The 23346-nt window shown below is 33.6% G+C and overlaps 1 protein-coding gene across 13 annotated transcripts in view; it reads right to left on the bottom strand.

The window, feature by feature from the left end:
- DOCK7 (dedicator of cytokinesis 7) overlaps positions 1-23346 on the bottom strand; it is a 176819-nt gene that overhangs the window by 70489 nt on the left and 82984 nt on the right. For 12 of the 13 annotated variants that reach the window (XR_012511209.1, XR_012511208.1, XM_074376357.1 and 9 more), the window contains 8 exons: positions 22327-22444; positions 19126-19196; positions 15305-15443; positions 14254-14355; positions 11756-11842; positions 8139-8370; positions 5199-5363; positions 3300-3469 (listed from right to left, as the gene is read on the bottom strand). Coding sequence is in view for 11 of the 13 variants with exons in the window: in XM_074376357.1 (XP_074232458.1) it covers positions 3300-3469; positions 5199-5363; positions 8139-8370; positions 11756-11842; positions 14254-14355; positions 15305-15443; positions 19126-19196; positions 22327-22444 (1084 nt within the window). In the remaining 2 variants the exon portion in view is untranslated. Of the gene's footprint in view, positions 1-3299; positions 3470-5198; positions 5364-8138; positions 8371-11755; positions 11843-14253; positions 14356-15304; positions 15444-19125; positions 19197-22326; positions 22445-23346 lie in introns of those variants that run through there. The other variant, XM_074376358.1, reaches the window with a different exon arrangement.

Below are 23346 nucleotides of genomic sequence, written 5' to 3'. Positions count from 1 at the left end.
AATCTGAACAGAAGGGTTTAGAAAAGGCAGCTGAGTATAGAATTTCTGAGAGAAGTTTGTACTTGAAATATAATTTTGTGAGATATCAGCATAAAGTTATATTTAAAACCACAGGACTTCATAAGATGACCAAGTGAGTGAGTGCTGAGAGAAGAGAAGACAAAGCAATAAGAACAGAGGCCTGGGGCCCCTCCAAATTAAGAGATCAGAAAAAGAAGAATCTACAGAGGAGACTGAAAAGGTGTAATCAGGAAAGTAAGAGAAAAATTAAGAGAGCGTAGTGCCCTGGAAGCCAATAAACAGAGTAAATCAAGGAGGAAGGAGTTGAAGAATGGGAATAAAAGAATCAGAGATAGCAAGTATAGAAAATTCTTTTAAGAAACCCTACTACAAAAGGTAGTAGAGAAACGGCAAAGAAGCTAGCACCAAATACTAGAGAAGAGTTTGGGGTTTTTTTAATGGGAAAAACAATAGCATGCCTGTATGTGGATGGGTTGATTTAGGAGATAAGGAGAGACTGATGATGTAGGAGAAAGATGAAAGAACTGCTGGAGTAAGGATGTTGAGCAGGTGAAAGGGGATGGGAGGGCGTATACAAAAGGAGGGAATGGATTTAGGGAAATGGATATAGTTCATCGATAGCAGAGTGTTAAGCAGTAGACAGTAGCAGATAGCAGTGGGTAGGCGGATGTGATGGTAAGCGTTTACAAAAATTTTCTTCTGATGGTTTCGATTTTCTCAAAGTAGGAGATAAAGTGAGAAGGAGGATTGGTGGGCGGTATTGGAGGGTTGGAGGTACAAGAGAAGGTATGAAACATTTTTCTGGGAAAATGGGAAAGTAAATGGAATAAACAAATATAGTATAATTGCTTGACAGCATTAAGCGCTCTCTTGACGTTCATGGCCTTTAATTTCAAATGAGACCAGTCATCATGGTATTTCTCAAAACATGTTTAACAGCACAGGTGCTGACATGGCACAGGAAGTCAGCTGGGTTCAACTATGGTTTGAGCTAAGCATATAAAATGAAGAGACAGAAAGATGAAGGAACTGAGGTTTGTTTATAATGGGAATAAGTAAAATGATTAATCATGGAATGTAAGTTGGCTAAATCGTAAGAAAATTTAGAGTGTGAAGTACAGTAAAAAAAGTTACAGGATCAAGTGATTGGAGGTTGCAGAGGGGTAGGGAAATTGTTGGAGTTCGGGCACTAGACAGAAAAACATGAGCTAATGGTTAGAGAACAAGATGTATTAAACTGAGATTATGAGGGTTAAAGTTATTGGTCATGACAAGACTAAGGGTACAACTATGACTGAGGCAGAGTGAAAGACAAGAATCATTAAGGAAGTTTCTTGAATTTCCAAGCCAACAGAATCAAAATAAATGAAGAGTAGCTATAAATAAACTTCTGATACCTTACAATTTTGTAGTGAGATAAAATATACAACATTATTATTAGGGATTATGACTAAATCATAGTCCAAAAAGAAGGTAGCTATCAAAAATTTTGCAACCAAAAAAAAAAAACCCACAAAAACGATTTAAATAAAATTTGATTAGGACAAGGTTGTGTTGTCATAAGACAAATTCTCATCTTATGATAGCTTTCTTAGAAGTTTACATGTATCATAATATCAGAAACAAGTTTATGTCATTATTATGTCCCATTGTATGAACCACCTGATAAAAGGCAAATAATCATTCCAATATATGTAGGTCTGTTCTAAATCCTGATGTTATAATTTATCAAATACATCATATATAAAGGAAAACTCTAGAATTATGCTAAATGAAGCATAATGCAAATCTTAAATTAAGAAATGTTTCAAAAGTAGAACCTAGAGGAAAATGGCACGTATAGTTCTTTAATAGGAAAATTTCTTGTAATTCAGAAATCAGATTCATTCAACTAAAGAACTATATTTACAGTACATAAATTATGCTAAGTATTACCTCTATTACAATGAGAAAAGATCAAGAATGAAGACAAGGATAAAAAAAAACCTGGGCTCTTTCCCTAGACAGGAAAATATACATGGGGGAAAAAAGCCTTCTCTTTTGCAATTCCAATATTACTCAGGTTACTCTGCAGTATCCTATGTAAATAAACTGCACATCATTCTCTCAGGCAGTTCACAAAAGGCCAGTTTGTTTAATTAGAGTAACATCTATTCGGATATTTAAATTATTGAAATTCATATTTAACTTATTATTTAAATTTTAAGGCTACAAAATATTTTTTTGATCTGTGAGAAATTACTTGAAAGGTACTTTAAAATGAGTAATGCTTAAAGTTTATTAGAAGTTTCCAAATGTAAAATTTCTATATGAATAGATTTAAGTAGTTCTGATATGTTTGATCAATAGTCAAGTATTTCACATAACAAACTCAGACCATTAAAAAAAAATTCCATTATAGTGCAGACTAAGGGTTAAACACAGACTCCAGAACACGTTTACCAACTTTTCTTCATAACCTAATTAACAGACTAAAATGCCAAAGAAAAGTTGGCTATGATTCCATAACAACGGTATCTTCCTCCTTTGCAATGGAAAAAATACATTTAAAATGGTCTAGTCAAAACCCAACATAATGTGATTTCTTGGCCTCATTTTTACTGTTCGTTTTCCCAGTTTGATTTTCAAACTCTAAGTTATTTTTGTACTTTAACTATAGGAAGGTAAAAACTATTTGTTCCTTAAGTATAGTCTGGCAGGTAATAAAGATGGATGCTTAAATAAAATACAGCTGGATCTCATACTAGCTGGCCTCTCCCTTGTTGTCTGAGATAATCATTAACCATCATTAAATAAATCATACTTTTCTAATCCTGATGCATCTTACATGGAGTTTTCCGTGTGAAATGTAGCTCTATTACCAATGAATTGTCCTTGATACTTTTTAGAGAAGGGGAGCTCACATTTTAAACCAATGCTATGTCTCTGCTACACAGTAGTCACAGGTCTCTTTTAATTCTACAGAAAATCAATCTAACCATTTTTCACATGATGATCAGACACACAAAACTGAGTCATATGTGATTGGTCATTCTGGGCAAATTTTTGAATTTGGTGTATTTTCTTGAGCAGAGTGCACAAACCAGTTTGTAATGGCAAGCGCATTTAACAGAAACATGAAACACTTAAATATTCACTGGTAGAATAGAAAAGTACAACTTCTTTCTTATTACCAATTCAAATACATTTTAAAATTAAGAATAAAGTAAAACAACCAGACATTTCTCATTTGTTCATAAACTGAAAACCAAATTTGTAGACGTGTATCTTCAGTTTACCTTACTGCCAATGATTGACCGTACTTCATCATCTGGTGACGTAGGAGTCCCAGATATATCTGGATTACTATTACTAAGGCTCCGAGAACGATTTAAATTAAGGCTTGCAGGTCTCACAGCAGATCTAGCCATTGTGGCATAGTGCACTGATCCTCCCAAGCCCCCAGGACCTAGAGTTGTATATAAAATACCACATAATTAAACACAGAAAATTAATCAGGAAAAGACCCGAAAAAAATCTCTTCCATTTTACAAAGTTCACAAAGATCATAAATTGCTTTTATTTCAAAATGAAAATACTATCAATGAGAAAAACACTCAAGACCTAATGATAGTTATACAAAGATATTTTACAGCAGCTGACAAAATCATATGAGTCATAAATAAAATTACTATCTCTTCAACGTTTTTATGATTATATATTACATACACAATAAAAAAAAGTAATAAGAAACATACACAAACATTACCTTCACTTAGACATGAGGGTATCTAGGACTCAAAATGCTCCAGCTGTTGTCTTTTCCTTTTTTCCCACCCCTCCTGCTCTGCCCCTTGAGACACAGTCACTAAGAGGGAGAGCCAATTTACTGTCAATATCTCTTAAATGGGACTGTGACTTATATCTTTATCTCCATCAGTGACAATTTTAACTATAACAAAATGGCATCTTTATAATATACATACATAAATGTATAAACTAAAGATAATTCTCCTAAGAGCCCAGATTATGCAGAAAAGCAAAGAATCCCTTTCTGTCTGAAATCAAGCCTGAAACCATCATCCAACCATGACCTATGAACATAAAATACCCAGCAATTGCATCTCCATTTTTTTAATTTACAGAAATCTTTCTAAGAGTGTCATATTTGCAAATGATGCACACCTGTCAACTAATTAATCTGTAGTTATAGTTTTTCAGAGCTGCAGGTAAAAAAGACATTTTTCAAAATCTGTGAAATTCTAATAGTGTACTGAATGAAAGAGTAAATGGAGAAGCAGTGTATATAGTCCACAATTATTTACACATTCAGAACCTCAAGTACTATAATTTTAGAAATCAAGATAAGATATCATGAACAAGACTGTAAGAGTCAAGCACTTCTCATTTTGCAACTAAGAAATAAAATAAGCTAAAACTTAGATTACTATTATGCCTAGTTTTCATCATGAATGTCATAATTATTTGTCATCATTACTAATGTTAACATTGCAACAGCTGAACAGGGCACTTACCATTATCACTAGTGATGAATGATGACTCATACGGACAAATATTGTGAACAGGTTGAAAGGTATGTACAATATAATCATTAACCAACTAACTGAACAACTAAAGAATTATTCAAACTAAAACATCTCCCCTCCACCACCACTACTACCACTATGACCAATGTTGCATAAAAAACAAGTAACTACTTTGGGCTTTAATATTTGGAAAGACTATATTATCTTACTGACTATAAAGAGATCAGAACATTTCTAGAGGATAATCTTTCATATTATTACAGGTTTCACAGGATTATCAGGAAACTACTGAGCCACCATATTTCTTCTTTACACAACAACACTCTGAATAACAAACGTAACATTTATCTTATCTTAACAGAGAATGATAAAATGCTTTCAGAGACAGAAGTTATTTTCAAAGTTTATTTCCAATAATTAATTCAACCAAGATCTAACTCAAAGGAAGCTGTATAAATAATGATGCTTTAAAATGTAACGTATTCATCTTTTTAACTTCAGCATCTAGCATAGTCCACAGTACTTAGCAGATATTTAATAAATGTTTGCTGTTGAATAAATGCATCACACTGTGGACTACAAGATTATTTCAATCCTGCTATGAACACATAATCTATGCAAGATAGTTTCATAGTAAAAAGAACAAAATACCTGGTGATGGTGAATTAGGGTAAGTATTTGGTAGGCGAAAAACATAATAGATATATGATGCAAGAAGACTGTTTCTGCCATGCTGGTCATGATTTCCTTCCAAGTTTTTGTGAAGCCGATTTATAATAGATGCCATGGCTTCAAATGATGCTTGACCTAGATTAACTTTTAAGGAAGAAAATATTTTTGCATTAACTTTTTTAGACTCTAAGTTCCAAAAAGATCAAGGTTTTGTCATCACTATATGCATTAAGCATAGTGACTATACACAGTAAGTATATAAAGAAGATACTTGATATTGATTTTATATCTAATTTATGATATTGTGTTAATTAAATCAAACATAATTTTCTTAACAAGAAAAAACTCATTTTATTAATTTAATATGAAAATTATGTGGGTTTGCTCAGTTGAAAACAAAACATTATCAAACAAGTACCCACTATTTTGTAAAAATACAAAGCACATGCTAAGAAAAAAAATGTCTTGTATATAACCTTTGAGAAGTAACTTCTCATTTTAAAAATGACTCTGTGAACCTAAATACCATGCATTGAGTACATATTACTTTTGTTTAAAAATAAAAGTTAACAATAAAAGTGGATTATTAAAAATATCAACTTAATAAGAAAGGAGAATAGCAATAAAGAACTTAATTGAAATGAGTGACTCTGTAAAAGGATTAGAAGGAAAAAAGGCTAGAAAACCACTTTGAGGTTAAGACTATAGCACACTAAATGCCAAGCTAAGAAAATACCTACTCACTCACTCAAGTCAGTATATAACAAGGATGCTGCAAAAATTGGGAAATTCTGGTAGCACACTGAATAAATGGATAAACCAAACACCCATTCTGAGCAACAGAGCCTCAGATTTTATGATTTATTTAATCAAGACAGGAAATTATGAACAAGTAATGAGGCCAATTAAGTTCTCTTAGAAGGAATAATCAGATAAAGTTGTCATTTAGGAAGATTAAGACTAGAGATAGGGAAACTTAAGCAGGGTTTAGCAGTCCTACCCATGTTCCTGGTTGATGCCTTTTCCTTACAGTAGCTATTCCAAACCATTAGAAAGCTTCAAAAAACTGGGTCCACTTTACTCCCTTCTCAGCAAATCTTGTTTTTTATCTCATAGGAGAAATTTATAAAGCATGAAAGTCCTGAAGATTTTACTATAAATTTCTCAGAATCTGAAACAATTTTTAGTTCCCTTCCAAAGGAAGCACTGCTCATCTCCTACGTAAGAATGATTAGTCTACCTTCATTTTCGTCCTACTGGCTTGCCTCCTTAATTAAACCCTCTTGCACCTCTATTTAGATTCTCAAAGCATACAAACATGCTCACATTTCTCCGTTCTTATGCCCTAATCAACCCTGCTGCTTCTTCTAACTACATTTCTCAAAAGACTAGTATACGCTTTCTGTACGTCCTTCATCATCTATTGTTTATTACTTAATTCTCTGTAATCTGGTTTTTACTTTCACTATTTGACCAAAACTATTTTTGTTAATTTCACTAGTGGACACTCCTTCAATACAGAAGGTAAGAGTGGGATTCTGGAGTCAGTTGCTTGGGTTTGAATTCTTGGGCAAATTTTTAAGTGTTGATGTTCATCATTTTATTCATGAAATCATGAAATTCACACCTATACATGGAGTTGTAAAGATTTCATACATTGATACAAATAAAGCACATAGCACAATTCCTGGTACATGGTAAGTGCTGTGGAAATGTTTGTTACAATTGCTATTATTTTACTTATAATCTACAAAAACAAACAAGACTAACTTTTTTCTTAAAACCTTCTATGATTCTGTAACAGCACTCTCTACACTATCTCTTAAGCCACCATCTCTTCTCTATCCCACTAACACTTTTATCAGGACCTCACAGTTTATGTAGGAAATTCTACAAGATTTCCAATTTGTCTCCCTGCCTCCAGATTTCCCCACTTTCAATCTATCTCTATGAACAATCATCCTTATAAAAGCCAAAACGGTCATACTTTCCTAATTAAGACCAAACCCTTCAAAGGCTATTAATTCCTTATTCCCTAATGTGTCAAGGAGGACTCTACTTCATCTCCCCATCACCAATATCCACTAATCACTAACCCTCCAATTTATAACTAATTACTTCCAATTCCCCCCAAATTTACAGGTTAGTTTATCTGTTGTGCATTATGCCCATACTGCTTCATCTCCCTGGATTATCCTGTCAGACTCTTACTCATCCTTAAATACTCAACCCAAGAACTGCCTCTACTTAGAAGTCCCCCTAAAAAAATCTCAAGGAGTTGAATACTCCTTTTCTTTGTGCCACAGCTTAATACAAAATTTCTATAACAAGTTAGCTGAAATTTCTTAAATTTCCTTAAAAGCTCAACTACTTTGCATGATTTCGGTGGAGCTGTTAGCAAAAGTAGAGGAATAAATCTTAGGGAAAAAGTAGGAAGCAAGAATACCTCTTCTTCCAGAAAAACTCGTAAGAAAAAGAATATAGAGATTTTGAGTTAATGAAGAAAATAGTAGCTATATTAAACAGAGGATAGCAGACGAATGAAAATGTAGATTTTACATCATGTAAAATTTATCTGTTGCATGTTTTCCTAACTAGTCTATGAGATCCTTAAAACCAGGAACCATACCTTGGACAGTCCCTATCAGTGCATGATATATATTATGTGCTTAGCAAACATTTCATGAGTGAATAAATGAATTTGTTTTTGTAATTTGAGTAGAAGTCTATATGGCATATTTTATAGAAACAAACAAAATAAAGTTGTCATTTTCTGGCATTAGAAACAAGTAAACAACAACTCCCCCCCAAATCAAACACAGTCCTTACAGACAGCAAACAGGAATCAGGGTTCTATTTCTGTAAAAGTTAGAACTGTCAAATTATAAATATCACGATTCCTAAACATAAGTAAATTACCTATTTGTCCAGCAATAACAGGAGGTCTAACAACTAAAAGTATCAGTTTATCAAGCAGAAGATGAAGAAATCGGACCACTGGTTCCAACTGAGATGAATTCAATGCTGAAATACTACTCTTCAATTCATTTTCTAAGTTACTTTCCACGATTCGCATGTCTCCAATTCGGACTGGGAACATGTGTTCATCCAGAGCATTGACCAGAGCAAAAAACTTGTCCAGATAAGGATCCTAAAACAAAGAATGAACAGAGAACTAAACAATCAAAAAAGCACATAGTAGTATATATAAACATTGCTTCCAATTAAATACTACACCTACCCTTATCTATTATTTTAAAGTAGACACTTTAATTACACAATAATACTATTGATTACTCAAAAAAAATCTATTGAAATTAGGGTTTTGTTTTTCCAGTGTGAGTCTGCCTTATTGCTTTAGAGCTCAAGTATTATTACATGTGTGTTAGTAATGTATCTGTACCCATTATTAATTTATTATCTCTTAGCTCCATCCAAACCCACCATCTTTTCCACATTTTGTAAGCCTGAAGCTAGACCCTTCAAACTACAATTCCCCTTTGTCAGCTGGCTTGTGGTTAGGCTCTGACAACAGAGGGTACAGGAAACAATCTGCTAGGCTTGAGGAGTTGGAAGGGACTTTTCTTCTTCCTGTTTGTTCTCCTGAAGGCAGCGAGTAGATGTGCATGCTGTGGCTCAGAGGTGAGGTCATGGGCAGCGGTGGTGGCTCTCACAGTCCACGGCGGGTACCCTCCTCCAACTTTCCTTAGTATCACAGCATGGCAGGCAATGTGCTCCTGTTGCCGCAGCGTTCTCTCCTCAGAGATCTGATTCTCATCCTTCAGGATCCTCCTCTAGCTTTCTAAGTTTCCTCCTTCCTTATCACTTGCTGCAACTGTTATCTTTGTTACAATCAGAATCCTCTTTTAACCCATTTAGTAGTGAATCACCTTTAACCTAGTTAACAATTATTTACATACAAATTTCCTCCATTCAAATACTTGCAGTTTCCATCTCTTGACTAAATCCTGACTGCTACCATTTAACCTCCTTCTGCACTGACAGAACCAGAGTCTCATTTAAAGCAGTAACGAGCCTAGTCCCAAGGTAGATACTTGCTCTCCCGGCCTCCTTTGTACCTAGAGATGACCCTGTGCTATGGTTCTGACCAATGAGATATAAACAGAAGTTTACTGAAACTTTGGGAAGGCTTTTACTTAGTTAACAATGAAAATACAATTTAGGAAAAGGTAATAATGCTAAACAGCTTCACATTTGTAATTTTAATACTGTTCTAATTTGATATGTATTTGAAATGAATAAAAAAAAATCTATTGAGTTCTAACTATATATTCAGTAAATTTCAAAGAGCTACAAGCAAAGTATAAAACATCATAAAAAAATTTATTATCTTCAATTGATCCTTTATAAAAGATTGCAGTACATGATGAAATTAATTACATAGTTGCAAAATTTATAAACTTTTGAATTTTAGTCATCAGGACTGTGAATGTCAGGATGCTACACACTAGACATTTCCACTCTATTCTTTCACTACATTCTATAGATTCTAAATCGTCTATATAAAATATTTTGCCCCAAATCCTTCTTTGTCACATTAAGATAATACAAGTATCTGCCACCATAAAAACAAAGTTAGGATTAAAAGATAAATATAATACTGACACTAAAAAAAGAAAACTAATAATTATAGGATTTTTTAAATATGAAAAATAATGTATTTGTATACTTAAGAAAGATATCATATAATATTAAGAAAAATTGTATTAAGGGAAGGAATATTTTCAACAGTAAACTATAATGTCAGTCTTCTCATTATGTAAGGTCTATAGGAAACACAGGACATACCCAGTAACAGAAAGGAAAAACTCCACCAGAGTATTTTTTCACTGGGATCTACCCGTGTACTGCTAAATAAAACCTACATACTACCTTTTTTTGCTGTTGTTTTAAAACATAATATATAGGCACTCTGCCTTCTTATTTTTCCCTATCTCTCTGTGCAGAAAAGATTTAACATAACAAGATTAAGACTGCTATCATTTGAAAAGCCTACTTATAAGGTTGCCCATGGCTAGCATCCGGGAACTTGGATTTCAGGAGGGTTCCCACTGAGAGGGGATTGCTCACTATACCTAAACTGTGCAAGCAACATGGTTTATGCTGACCACCTGCTTTCCTTCTGGGAATCTAGGATTTTGGTTTGTGTTAGACAGAGGGGGTCTGTGTAACAAGACAATAGTAAAAACTCTGCAACTGAGCTTCCCTGGTAGACAAAATTCCACATGTGCTGCTTCAACTTGCTCTGTGTGACTCCTCTAGGAGAAAACTCTTGGAAGTGTGTGCCTTATTTCCTCTAGACTTGACCTCTTTCCCTTTATCTGCTTTTGCTTTATGTCTTTCACTAAAATAAATCATAGCTGTGAATAAGACTGTATGCTGAGTCCTATGAGTTCTTCTAGAAAAATCACTGAACTTGAGGCTGGCCTTGGGAAACCCTGCACACCAATCCTTCCTTTTTCAAGATGGAGAGCCCCGATATTCCTTTTTCAATACTCGCCTCTTCTCACTGGAAAATCAAATTCACAAGTATAGTTTTGACTGTCACATTTATTCTGTTACCTCCAATCCTAAACTCCTAATTAATTACAACTGCCTACAGAACAGCTTCATGCGACGTGCACAGACACTTCACACTTAAAAGTAAACTCAATGTAGCCCATAATTGCTCAGCGTGCTCTGAAATTTACTGCTCTTGTTTACTATTTAGGTTAGAAATCACCATCTACTTAGATTCTAAATTGTGTGGCATTCAAGGTCCTTCATAATCTTTCACCAGCCTGGTCTTCTATGTTCATACATCATGATTTCCCAAGCACTTTAAATTGTATTCACTCCAGATTATTTGCCATTCTTCCAGCACATTAGTGTCGCTTTGCACTTGATATGAATACACGTATATGCGTGCACACACACACACACAGGGAGAGAAAGCAAAAGTGCAAGAGCGTGCAAGCTAGAACAAGAAGCAGTAATGAGTGTGGGGTAAGAGAGTGATAGGGCTGCTATCTTTAAAAGACTCACTACAAAAGGCCTCTCTGAAGTAAGAAGCCTTAGTGAAAAGAAGTGAAATGAATGTCAGAAGGAAAAGTATTCCAACTAGGGAAAGAGTAAATACAAAGGCTTTGAAGAGAGTTTGGCATATTCCAGAAATACAGTGAAAAATATGAGCTCTTTCCATTTGAAATATCTAAGACTATGAGAAATAAAATGAGCTGGATAATGGTTTTTTCAACTCCAACTATTCTGCTATGTACCAGAAACTTACAAAAAAAAAAAAATCACTTAATTGTTCAAAATGAAGTCAACAACATTCTGAAAGACAAAATGTTTGCTTCCATTAATAGAGTGACATTTTGTTGATTCCTTTAAAAAGTAACTTCTAAATCTATACACTTTTAACTGATATATAGTCCCATAAATCTTACAGCAGACAAAACTGATGAAAGTTCTAGACAGTATGTTCAGTTCATTCAAGTGAAATTTGATCATAAAAATTATTAAAACTCACTTACTTGTGTATGGATAGTTGAAACAGCAACAACTTCGACATTAAAAACACCTTTGTGATTATCTACCCATTTCATGCCAGGTAGCGGAACCTATAAGATATTGAATATAATGATTACAGATGCTTAAGTTGATTACGAGTTCTGAAATAACTATGAATTTTGAAACAAAAAATTATAATATCTCAATGAGAAGAAATATTGTGGAAATATATTATATGCACTAATAAATAAATGTAAAATTTACATTTTGTTCTTTTTGCAAAAATGTTTCCTACAAAAGAAGTAAAAGGCTCAAGGAGCAAAAAGTAGAAAATATACATTCAAAACCCTATCTTCCCAGAAACATATCACTTCAAATATTCCTCTATATACACATATTTTTATATATAACCTCACATAGGTGATATAAAATGTATTATTTTGAAACCTATTTTATACACGTTATATTGTGAATCTCTTTTCATGCCAATAAATTTACATCTACAATATCTTAATGGTTTCTAATATTCCATTTTCTTTATTTTAAACACTCCTAATATGTTTTAATTGGCTTCATATTCTAAAGCCCAAAGAACTGTTGAGTTAACACATTATCAGAAGGTCTCTGACCTTCTACATCAAAGAGAACTCAACCTCAGCCAGGAAAGTAAATACAAAATTGCATTAAGCAATGACCTATAAAAGTCAAATGTTTAAATATTTAACTCTCACTTGTTTTATTTTTTTAATTTATTTTTTATTGTGGGGGGGGTAATTAAGTTTATTTATTTACTTTAATGGAGGTACAGAGGATTGAACCCAGGACCTCCTGAATGCTAAACAGACATCTCAATCTACCATGAAGCTATACCCTTCCCCAATTTCTCATTTGTTTTAAATAAAGCATTAAAACTAATTATACTATTATTTCAATATAATAATAAAGCTAAGAATATATACTGCTCTTTTAATATAGTAATTAAAATATACAAAAGTTTAAGCACTTAATAAAGTGGCTTATCTCACATATCAATCAGCCATACTGTATGTCTACAGCCAAATCTAAATTGTCACTATATTCTTTATATATGAGCATATACATTGTGGCTAGAAGAAAACTATCAGCCTCTCTTTAGAAAGCTGACCTTGCATCTACAAATCAATTCATAAGAACAAACATATAACTTCTACAAAATTATATTTTCTTTTGAAATTATTTCCTTTTGAAATATAATGCTACCCCGACAGAAGACTAATTTATCTTATTGAAAAGATGTGTTCCTGGAAAACTGAATGAAAACTTGGGTTTGGGGTGGGTACAGTCATTTTTCTTTCCTACTGTCTTCATTCATTCGTTTAATAAATACTTTTTAACTGCCTACTAAGAGCCAAGCACTATTCTAAGTTCTTGTAGATTCAGTAACTCAAAAGAAAGACAAAGTCCTTACCCTCATAGAGTTTATACTCTGTAGACAATAAATAGATAAAAAAAAATGTGAACTATGAAGTCACCGATAAGTATCACAAGGGCAAAGCAAAAGGATAACAAGTGGTGGAGGATGCTACTCATAGCAAAGTAATCAGAGACGACTTCTCTGAAGAGGTGATACTGGAGTGGATATCTGAATTAAATGAAGAAGCAGGTCGAGTGACAGGACACTGCCAGCAAAGGGAAGTGCAAAGGGCCTGAGCTGGGAATGTGCTTTTCACTTATGAGTAACAACAAAGGCACAGTGTTACGCGTTTAGGGCTGACTGACTGACAGACGACGGTCAGAAAGGAGATCAGAGCAGTAGCCTTAAATTGCCTTTTTAAAAAAATTAAAAACAGTACATATTTATTTGTGAATACTTTTGATGCTCTAGTCTGAAAATAAATACCACCAGGAGAGCATTCACAGGACATATTTCAGACTAATGTTTACAAACAGTTATGGTTAAAGCATTAAGAGACATTGGTAATCATCATATGATAGTTCTCTCAAAAAGCACTTTGGTTTTTGAACAGTGGCTACTGATTCTTAATTGAGATATTCCCAATGTTCTTGTTTCTTTCAAGTCACATATGTCATCATCAAAGCTGCCAATGTCCCTTGCATTGCATATTTATAGCTATTTTGTTTTCACTGACATGATCTTCAGTTACAAAAAGATTCCAAAAAAATTAATTTAAATCTGTTCTCCTGCCTCCAGTCTTCCAGTGAAATTCTGTCTACTGAAGGAAAGAAAGAATCTTTTATTTAAAGCTTCTCATGTTACAACACAAAAATTCTCCAAATTTCTTTTAAGTTTATATTTCATGTATTATTTTGGTTTTAGATGAATATACTTATACTTTAAAGAATAGTTATCAATGCTTCTAAGTATTCTACACAGTAATTTGAATTATAGGAGAAAATAATATTCCTACTTCATAATCTACATACTTAAAAGACAGAAGAAATAGCAAGTTTGAGAAAAATACCTTTGTAATGAAAAACCCATTTCATTCAATCTGAGGAATTTCAACATGAAGATACTGACCTCAGGAGACAGTACAGAATAAGCCTGTGGTGGTTTTTCCAGTGAGACCGGTAGGCAAAACTGGCCAGTCTTTAATCGTCCATTCTGAAGCATTGGTATCCACTTTTAAATGAAAAGTAAACAATATTAATTTAAATATGTTAGTTATAAAAGTAATTAGTTGGAAAATCTGTTTTAAGAATTTAGTATGAGCCAAATTTATCTCACATCAACAAACACCAAGGGCATTTAATTATGTAAAATAATAATAGGCCTTCATAATTCCTCTAAAGATGTTTTCCCCAACAATATTTAAGAATATCCTCAAAACGGTACTACCTAACCACGCAATATTTAAATCTATACAGCAGGTTCTTATTAACCCAGGAAAAGACAGTAGTAGGAAAAGCCCACAAAGTGAATCAACTTTAAACTGGGGTAATAGTGTCAAAGTAAACAGGGAAAGAAAGATTTGATTAGATACAAATGTTGAAAACAAAACCAAAAAGTATGACATAAACTTATTTTCTTATATTTAGAAAAATTCATGTCATGAACTGCAGAAGACAAAAAATACGAATGAAACGTTGGTGTTCCTCTTTTGGGTGAAGGCATGACTTTCTGACGAAAATTGTGAAAGCACACTATGACATGCTTCATCGTAGGTTTACCTTTGCAATTCAACAGTAATGGTTTTCAAAAAATACTCAAAGCTTTTAATTGCTTTAGTTAAGGCTATTAAAAAGTTTTAATTGCTAAAGTTCTCTTTTAATCATTTTACATTCAAACCATTCTTTTCTGAAAAAACATTTAAAATTTATATTTATTCAATATTGTTGAATAAACATACAATAATCAGGACCAACATGTAAGTGTTTACAAGTGTTAGTTTGTTAATTAATTAGATTAATTAACTACCTTAATTGAGCATTTTCTTGTTATGATGACCCTTTCTAATCAGTGTGGGGAATCAGATAAGGAATACTCAAATGACAATGAACACCAACTATATCATAATATTGTAATAATTTTTAAGATCAAAGAGCTAAATATTTAACAAAAATATACTTACTGTGTATCCAACAGGAGTTTCAAGAGGAGTATTTTGTTTTTGTTGACAACTAACATGATAAAAAGTAAAAAGCAAGTGATGATGGTCAGTTAAAGTAGCGGGGAGTTTAACCTTGATTTCTTCATGAAAATCAGGAGACCTTCATACAGAAAACAAGACAAAACAGATCAATAGTCAATACTGTGTTCAAAATAAATAATTATTGCACTGTATATTTGAGTAATTTTTAAATTAATTTCAGAATTCATACTTAATTTGTCCTCTAGTCCGAAATATTTTTACTTCCAAACTCTAAGTAACTAACCCCTATTTCCAGATGAGGGAGCTGCCGCTGTTTCTGAAATTTCTCATTCCATTTTTATTAATGGGTTGAGTAATGTTACTATATGAAAATTCAGTAATCATTACCACCTTGATGCTGAGATCCTCATTAGGCTGGAAACTATATAAAAGAGGGGACTAGAGCAAGGCTTTCTGAATATATAAACCAATTTGAATATATATTACATAGAAAAAATAATATGAGTTTTTAAACTGTATACCTATAACCATACCATAGAAAAACATTTTTCTTTAATAGGACTACAGCTTCATAGTAAGACTAATTTGTAAGAAAAGAATAAGTATTTTTAGACAACTTGGTATCAAGATGAGCTCTCTATGAAATGTCTTAAATCTCATTACATTGCTGAAGAAATAAATGTTACCAAAACATGGATTAGTTTCTATATTGACTGACAGCTAAAAAAAAAGGGGAAAATAGAAAGAGAAAAAAGAAAAGAAAGATCAAGGAACACCCACAAACTGCATGTGTCCCACGGTTTAGAAGTGCTCCCAGCTACTGTAAGAATACAACAAATGTATCTGATCAACCCAATGGCACTTACATCTCAATATTCATTGAGAGTGGCCCCTCTGAGCATTTTTATAGGAAAGCATGGTTGCTATTTATGATATAGACTTAAAAGGGATAGAACTTAAGCATCCCAACCTTTCATATTTGGTTAATATCTCTCAGTTATATTCAATGAAAATTGTCCAAACCATGTGTCTCCAACTACCTTTAAAGTGAAAGCTGTCCCACCAATTAGGGTTTTTTCTCTGATGCTAATGTATCAACTATCCTTCCATTTCAAATAAGCCTCAAAAATGCTAACAGGTATAGATCTGATCACAGAAAAATTAAGTGGCATAAGGCTTTAATACCCATAAGAAAGATAGCCAATGCTAGCCATCTGAGACTTTGATGCCTTTGGTGAATAAAAGATGCTATAGATCTTATTACTGATCTCACTAATCACCACTGAATTATGAGAAAGTTGAATTTACTAGTAATGTTAGGTTGTACTGTCATTTAAATTCTGCTAATGCTGAGAGCAACAAAATAAAGACCTAGCCACAAACTGAGATACTTTTAGAAATTACTGCCTTCTTTATCAGTATCAGTATTGGCATCGAGTGTTTTAATTCTTTTCTTTCCTGAAATCACATTATGGGAAGGTTTTTGTGGAAAATTGAATATCTACCAGTTATTCATCAACAAGAATTTTTAATTACCCATCATTAGGTTAAGCACTATATTACTTTTGTGGTTTTAAAGATGAACATAAAAATTAATAACCCTCAAAAATATATTATTTTGTAGAACTATAAGTAAGACACATATATCAACAGCTATGCTGTAAAGCAGGTGTTGGCAAACTATGGGCCACCGGCCAAATCTAGACCACTACTTGATTTTGTGTAGCCTACAAATTAAGAATGATTTTTATATTTTTAACCGGTAAAAAATTTCAGAAGAATAGTATCTCACTTGAAATACTAAATGAAATTCATGTCTCAGTATCCATAAATAAAATTTTATTGGATAGCCATGCCCACTTGTTTGCAACTTTACTTTACTGCACTACAACAGCAGGGTTGAGTAGTTGCAAGAGGCCAGATGGTGCACAAGGCATAAAATATACAGTATTTGGCCGTTTGTAGAAAAGGTTTGCCAACCCCTGGTATACAGCATATAAAGTTAAGGTCTTCAAGTACAGAGCTGAACAGATCAAGTTTTAGATTGGGGAACTATCATTTCGGAAGAGATACACGGATGGGCCTTTTTAAAGAAAGAGTAGGAGTTCAATAAATAGAGGGAATTGGTATTACAACAGAAAAAAAATGAAAGAAAGGCCCAGAAACTGGACAGCACAGGATATATTTGGTAATGAAGCAGAAATAAAATCAAGACATAAAAGATGATTGGATATTAGAGAAAAAAAGAAGCAAGGCAAGAATGCCTTACATTCTGAGTCAGAGTAACTGGAAAAATGGTGGTACTATTAACAAAAATAGTCAGATAGAGATTGGCTTAAGAGGATAGTCACGGATAAATACATAGAAAGTAAGAAGGCAGCAGGCACTCAAATGAATATGCCCCAAAGGCCACTGAAAAGACACGTTTATCTCAGAAAGAAGGTTATGACAGAAAATAAAGAGTTGGGAACAATCCACATAAACGTAAAAGTAGTAACATTTTCATTGACTGTAACTGTAGAAATACATATAAGATTATTTAGGGAGAGACTATTACGGAAAAAGAAGGTTAAAGGTAAAACTTTAGTGTTTTGTGTGGAATGCCTATACTTTAAAGAAAAATTAGAATAATTATTATAGACAAAAAAAGTGTTCAAAGGGATAAAAGGAAACCAAGAAAAGGCCATAAAATAAAGGTGAGAAAGAAGACAGTTTTAAGGAGGCTAGGGAAAAATCATGCTACACAACAGCACTGAAGAAAAACTTTTGTTTTTTTAAGTATAGAAAACTTAAGTTTTGTGACAATAAGAGATGGAGCCAATGAAGAACACTGATGATGCAAGAAAAGGAATAGCTGATATATTCACATTCTGGGTAAGACTGAGAGCAGAGGTGAAAAGATCCACATTGAGGAGGGTGTGGACCATTTACACACTTTTGAAACAGAGGAAAGGCAGACCAATACAGAGATAATTTGAGGTGAAGAGTACAGAAGTTGATGGATCTCATGTTAGATGGTCTCAATAAACTTTATAAAATAGGAACACTAAGAGTCAAAGCAAACAGAAAAGAAGTAGGAGATAGAGGAAAGGGGAGAATGGCTTAAAATAGCTACTGCCAAATGGGAGAGAGGGTTAAAAAGTAATGACAAAAAAATTTACCAAAGAGTAGTGGGAACAAAAGAAGATAAAATAAATTACTGTAGCCCCATCATACAATGAAATAACACTAATTTGTAATAGCCCTGACTGGCACAATTATGTGATTTTTTTTTCTCCAAAGCATTCAATAATCAAAAAAAGGAGGAGGAGGGAGAGATGGGAGAGAAGGAGAAAAAGAAGGAGAAAGAAAGCAGAAATCAAAGGTTATCCAGTTAACAATCAATTTCCCAAAGAAGTAAGATGGAAAGTCACTAAGGCAGATTTACTGGATGTAGAGAATACCACCAATTTAACTGACTTACAGATGCAAGCTTAGTAAAGAGTTAAGTACAACTATAAAGGGTCAGGTGAAAATAATAGGGAAAGACCAAAGGACCAGAGGCCACAATGACCATCAATAACAATAAAAATGAAAGGATCAGAGAACTTGACAGAAAAGATGTTTTGTGTATACAGTCTTATACTTGAGATGTCTATGGAGAGAATGTGCATCTACAGGTTGGAAATCATAACTCTGATGTCAGCTGTCTTGAATTTGCACATTCAGTGCCACAAAGCATTTGGTAAACACACTAATGTGAGTGCTAACAATGCCACTGAGAAGTGAGTAACTTTGAAAGAAATATTTGAATTCAGTACCTGTTATGATATACTACGGCTGTATAGGCTTCCTTTGAAAATTCTGAACAGCTAGATTTACCAAAGATTACCTGTAACAAATAACAGCATGTTGAAACTTTGTTGTAATAAATGCTGGATGTTTCATATCTATGTAAGAATTTGTCTGATTTAATAACTATTTGAGAACAATGGGCAAAAATCAGCCCAATGAAGAACAATGTGCCTATAAGTTCAATTGTTTAACTGTAAACTTCCTTTCAACTATAGACCCATCTGACATTCAAACATTCAAAAAGTTTCTATCCATTATATTTATATCTATTGGGTAATAAGGTACATTTCTTTCCTTTTTTTAAAAAAATGGTAAAGAATTCATTTTAAAATCAGTATGAAGCACATCATTTGTAATTTATATAAGAAATATGGTCCAGAATGCTGGCATATATCTACTACACAAACTGGTGGCCTCTCCACTAAAACAGCAGTCATTCTGAAAGTCAAATATAAATTATTTATACATGATATTAAAATATCCTACTTTAGGTGAAGCTATGTATCCTTTGCTTCCAACACTCACTGCAAGAAGCTACACTCCAATGGAGGAGGAGCTCCATTCTTACTTTATTACATATGTGTTTTTCTTTAATCTGCTACATACAAAAAAAATACAGTACACTTTTGGGGAAGGTTTAGAAGTAAAATAATTTTATCTTGTATATCTGCCTCTTAAATTCTACCAAGCAATACTGTGGTTAATTAGGGCAGCTGATTAGATAAATGGCTTGATGATGTCAAAGTCACAGCTATGATTCCTATGTGACAGGCTTGCAGTGTTATCTAGCCATAGATTAAAATCTTAAATCTGGCCAGGCAACTCTACACGTATAAATAGGTATATGGACATACAGCACTTTTATCACACAACTGGTAAAACAATCTAAAGTTTATTCCTTATACAAAGGAGTTAATTGGCACCATCCTCAAATAAAAAGAACATATTAACAGGTATTTGTGTTTCTTTTTGCCACATTTCAAGCAGATCATTTTACTTTAAGGGTATGTAAAAGTGGAACAAATTATGACTCTCCTAGATATGTCTAATTTCATCAACTTGCTAAGAATACTGTACTATGTTTTAATAAAATATTACTCTAGTGCCAAAATTATGAAGTTTATGATTTATCACATCAACATCATATGATCAAAAATTTACCTCAAGACCCATTTGAATAGTCCTTACTTAAAAAAAATAAGCAGACACGATGTGTCCTGTTTATGCACTCTTTCAAGCCAGCCACTCTCATAAATATAGAAGTATATTTTCATATCACTAATAACACACAAGTGAAAGGAATTCAGTATCTTTTCTTCCCTCTGAGAAGCTATTGTTTTTCACAAAGTAACTTATTTTCATAACATGCATGATACAAAGTGGAAACTGTTCCTCTGACCACTTGACATGTATTTTGAATCATTTATCAACATGGACTGAGTGAGCATCAATTATGTGCCAAGTACTATGATGCTATCAAGATACAGATATGAGTAAGACATGATCCCTGCCCTCAAGGAGCTCACAGTCTAGTGGATGAGATAAAGAAATAAACATACAATCATGAAATGAAAAAACCCATAAAACAAATGAGAAGACATTATGGCAGCACCAAAAGAAGAAGTGTTCTAACTGCCAGTGTGGCTGGATGCAGCTGGGGCACTCACTGTAGAGGAAGTCATAGATATGCTAAGACAAGGAAGAGTTTGTTAGGCAAAAAATAAAAGCAGGTTATTTTACATATACTACATGTGTCACAAGCTCAAACTCATTTGGCCATTCACATACAGGATAGAAAAGCATCTATTTTCACAACCCAGTATCTTTTCATCAACTATGATAGTACAAAGAGCATGAAATGTTCATTCCAAATCTCAAAAATAAATTCTACATTTATTCAACAAATACTTATTCAGCACGTATTACACATGAGGATCTGAAATAGCTGCCTAAAAGAATACAAAGATGAATAATTTGTGTCTGCTGCTGTCAAGATCTAAAAATGCTGATGAAACTGGGGCTATAGTGGAAAAGAAAATATACAGTTTTCTTAGTAAGAAGAAAATCAAAAGAACTTGATTCACTGTAAACAATGCAACTGTTCTTGGCTCACTTTCATTTCTCTAGGGTTCTCAGAGGTTGAACATCTACAGTGACAGCTGTGCTCCTACCCCGTAAGTTAAAAATCTTCTTTCATGGAACTTACATTTATTAGTGTCCCACGAATCCTAAATGATAATGTGGGCAGTCAAGAACCTCCCCCGTCTGGCCTCAGTCTACTATTTCTGACTTATCTTGCATTGCTCTGGTTCACTGGCAACTCACCACTGCACCTCTGTTGAAGGACATTCTCCAACCTGAATTCTTCCCTATCCCCAGTCTAGACGCATTGACATTAACATTTTAACCACCTTACGGCATTCCTTCCTACCTCTGAACACTTACGCCTTTGAACTCCTATACCAATCTTCTAATAATTAGCACATGCCCTGCTCCTAAATATTGGCTGCAAAATGTTATCCCTTGGGGAGATTTAAAAATACTGACACCTGCCTGGTATCCCACCACGCAGATTATAATGTAATTGGAATGAGATTCAGTCTAAGCACTGGTATGTTTAAAAGCTCCCCAGGTGAGTGTAATATGCAGCCTAAGTGGAGAACTACTGCCAGAGTTTCTCAACAAAGATGGGAAGAATCATACAAATTAGAATCACTTGGGGAGTATTTTCAAACTATACGACAAACTCATACACTACCCATTACTTTCCACCTCCCTTATCTGGCCTTTCATTCTAAAGGAGAGGAATTAGAATCACAGATGCAAAAGTAGAGAAAAAGTATTTGTGCTTTGTTAGAGTACACTAGGTGATTCTGATCTCTCCTCTTCTTAAGTTCACTATTTCAAAATTTTATATATTCTTCTTATAGCCTCTAGATTATAAGTCTTATTCATCTTTGTATCTCTGGAGTGCCCAGCATATACCAAGTCCTCAAAAAATAAGACTTCAAGTAAACTCACTACTATCTGTACAGGAAGTAATTAAGTTAGAAATTTGGTTTAAAAGATCACATTAATTTCCTGTTTAGAGCTGCCAACCAGGTGATAACCAAAAAAGTCCATTTGAACCATATATGCAGAAAAGGAATATGAAGAACATTTCTTACCGGCATGGCATTGCTAGGATCCTCCCCATACATAAACTGGACTTTCACTGTTATATTTCTGGCAGAACCTTGACGGTTGGCAAAATTGAGACTCTGAGGGTATATGTAGAGAAGGTTTCTGTGAAGGCAATAGTATACATGACAGTGAACACATATCTAAAAACACTGTGCAACACTACTAAACACCACAAAAGGAACAGATGAACAAATATTGAATTATTAGTATTTGCTAGCCACTATGCTATTTTCACATACAATGTTTTATTTGATCCTTAGAGTAATCATTCAAATAGACAGCAATCAAGTATATGCCCATTTTGCAGATGAAATGGGGCCCAGAAAAGTTAAGAGATTTTCACATACAACCAAGTAAGTTACAAAGCTAAAATCAGAATACAGTTCAGTCAAACTTCAAAATACATGTTCTTTCCTCTACAAGAGGCTTCTGGGAAATAAATGTCTGGACAGAAACATTATTAGAAGTTCAGAGATAATTCTCATATTACTTTAGTTCCTCCAAGCAGATATAACAGGATGACATTTATAAATGAGGCTTTTTGTAAATATATGATCAAAGTTTTAAGAGATAAAATATTCTACATTATCATTCAAAAACACATATGACAACATGGTAGGGGTAACAGTAATAGGCAGTTACTATGAGACAATCACATATTTGCTCTACAATTATTCACTTTATGTCTGGTTTGTGATCTTGCACCTTATACAACTTTCACAGTCCCTGCTGCCAACACAGAGAAGAGAAATCATTCAAGAAAAGGCGCCAAAGGAGAGGGCCAAAAGAAAGAAAAAGATTGAGAGTTACTTTACCTGAAGACTACTGCTTGATGAGAGCTGATGAACAAGACTTCAAGTATAATAAAACCCTCTAATCAACTGCTGGGACAATGAAAATAGGTCTAAGTTTTTTGGAAGGCGGTAGGGCACTACAGAAATTTTAAATGAACACATTCTTTGACCCAACAAACCCACCTCTAGTCTAAAGAGAGAACTGCATAT

Source organism: Camelus bactrianus, chromosome 13 (assembly GCF_048773025.1).
Source record: "Camelus bactrianus isolate YW-2024 breed Bactrian camel chromosome 13, ASM4877302v1, whole genome shotgun sequence".
Classification (NCBI taxonomy): Eukaryota; Metazoa; Chordata; class Mammalia; order Artiodactyla; family Camelidae; genus Camelus; species Camelus bactrianus.
Note: the sequence above shows the minus strand (reverse complement) of the source record. Positions and strands in the feature narration are given on the sequence as shown.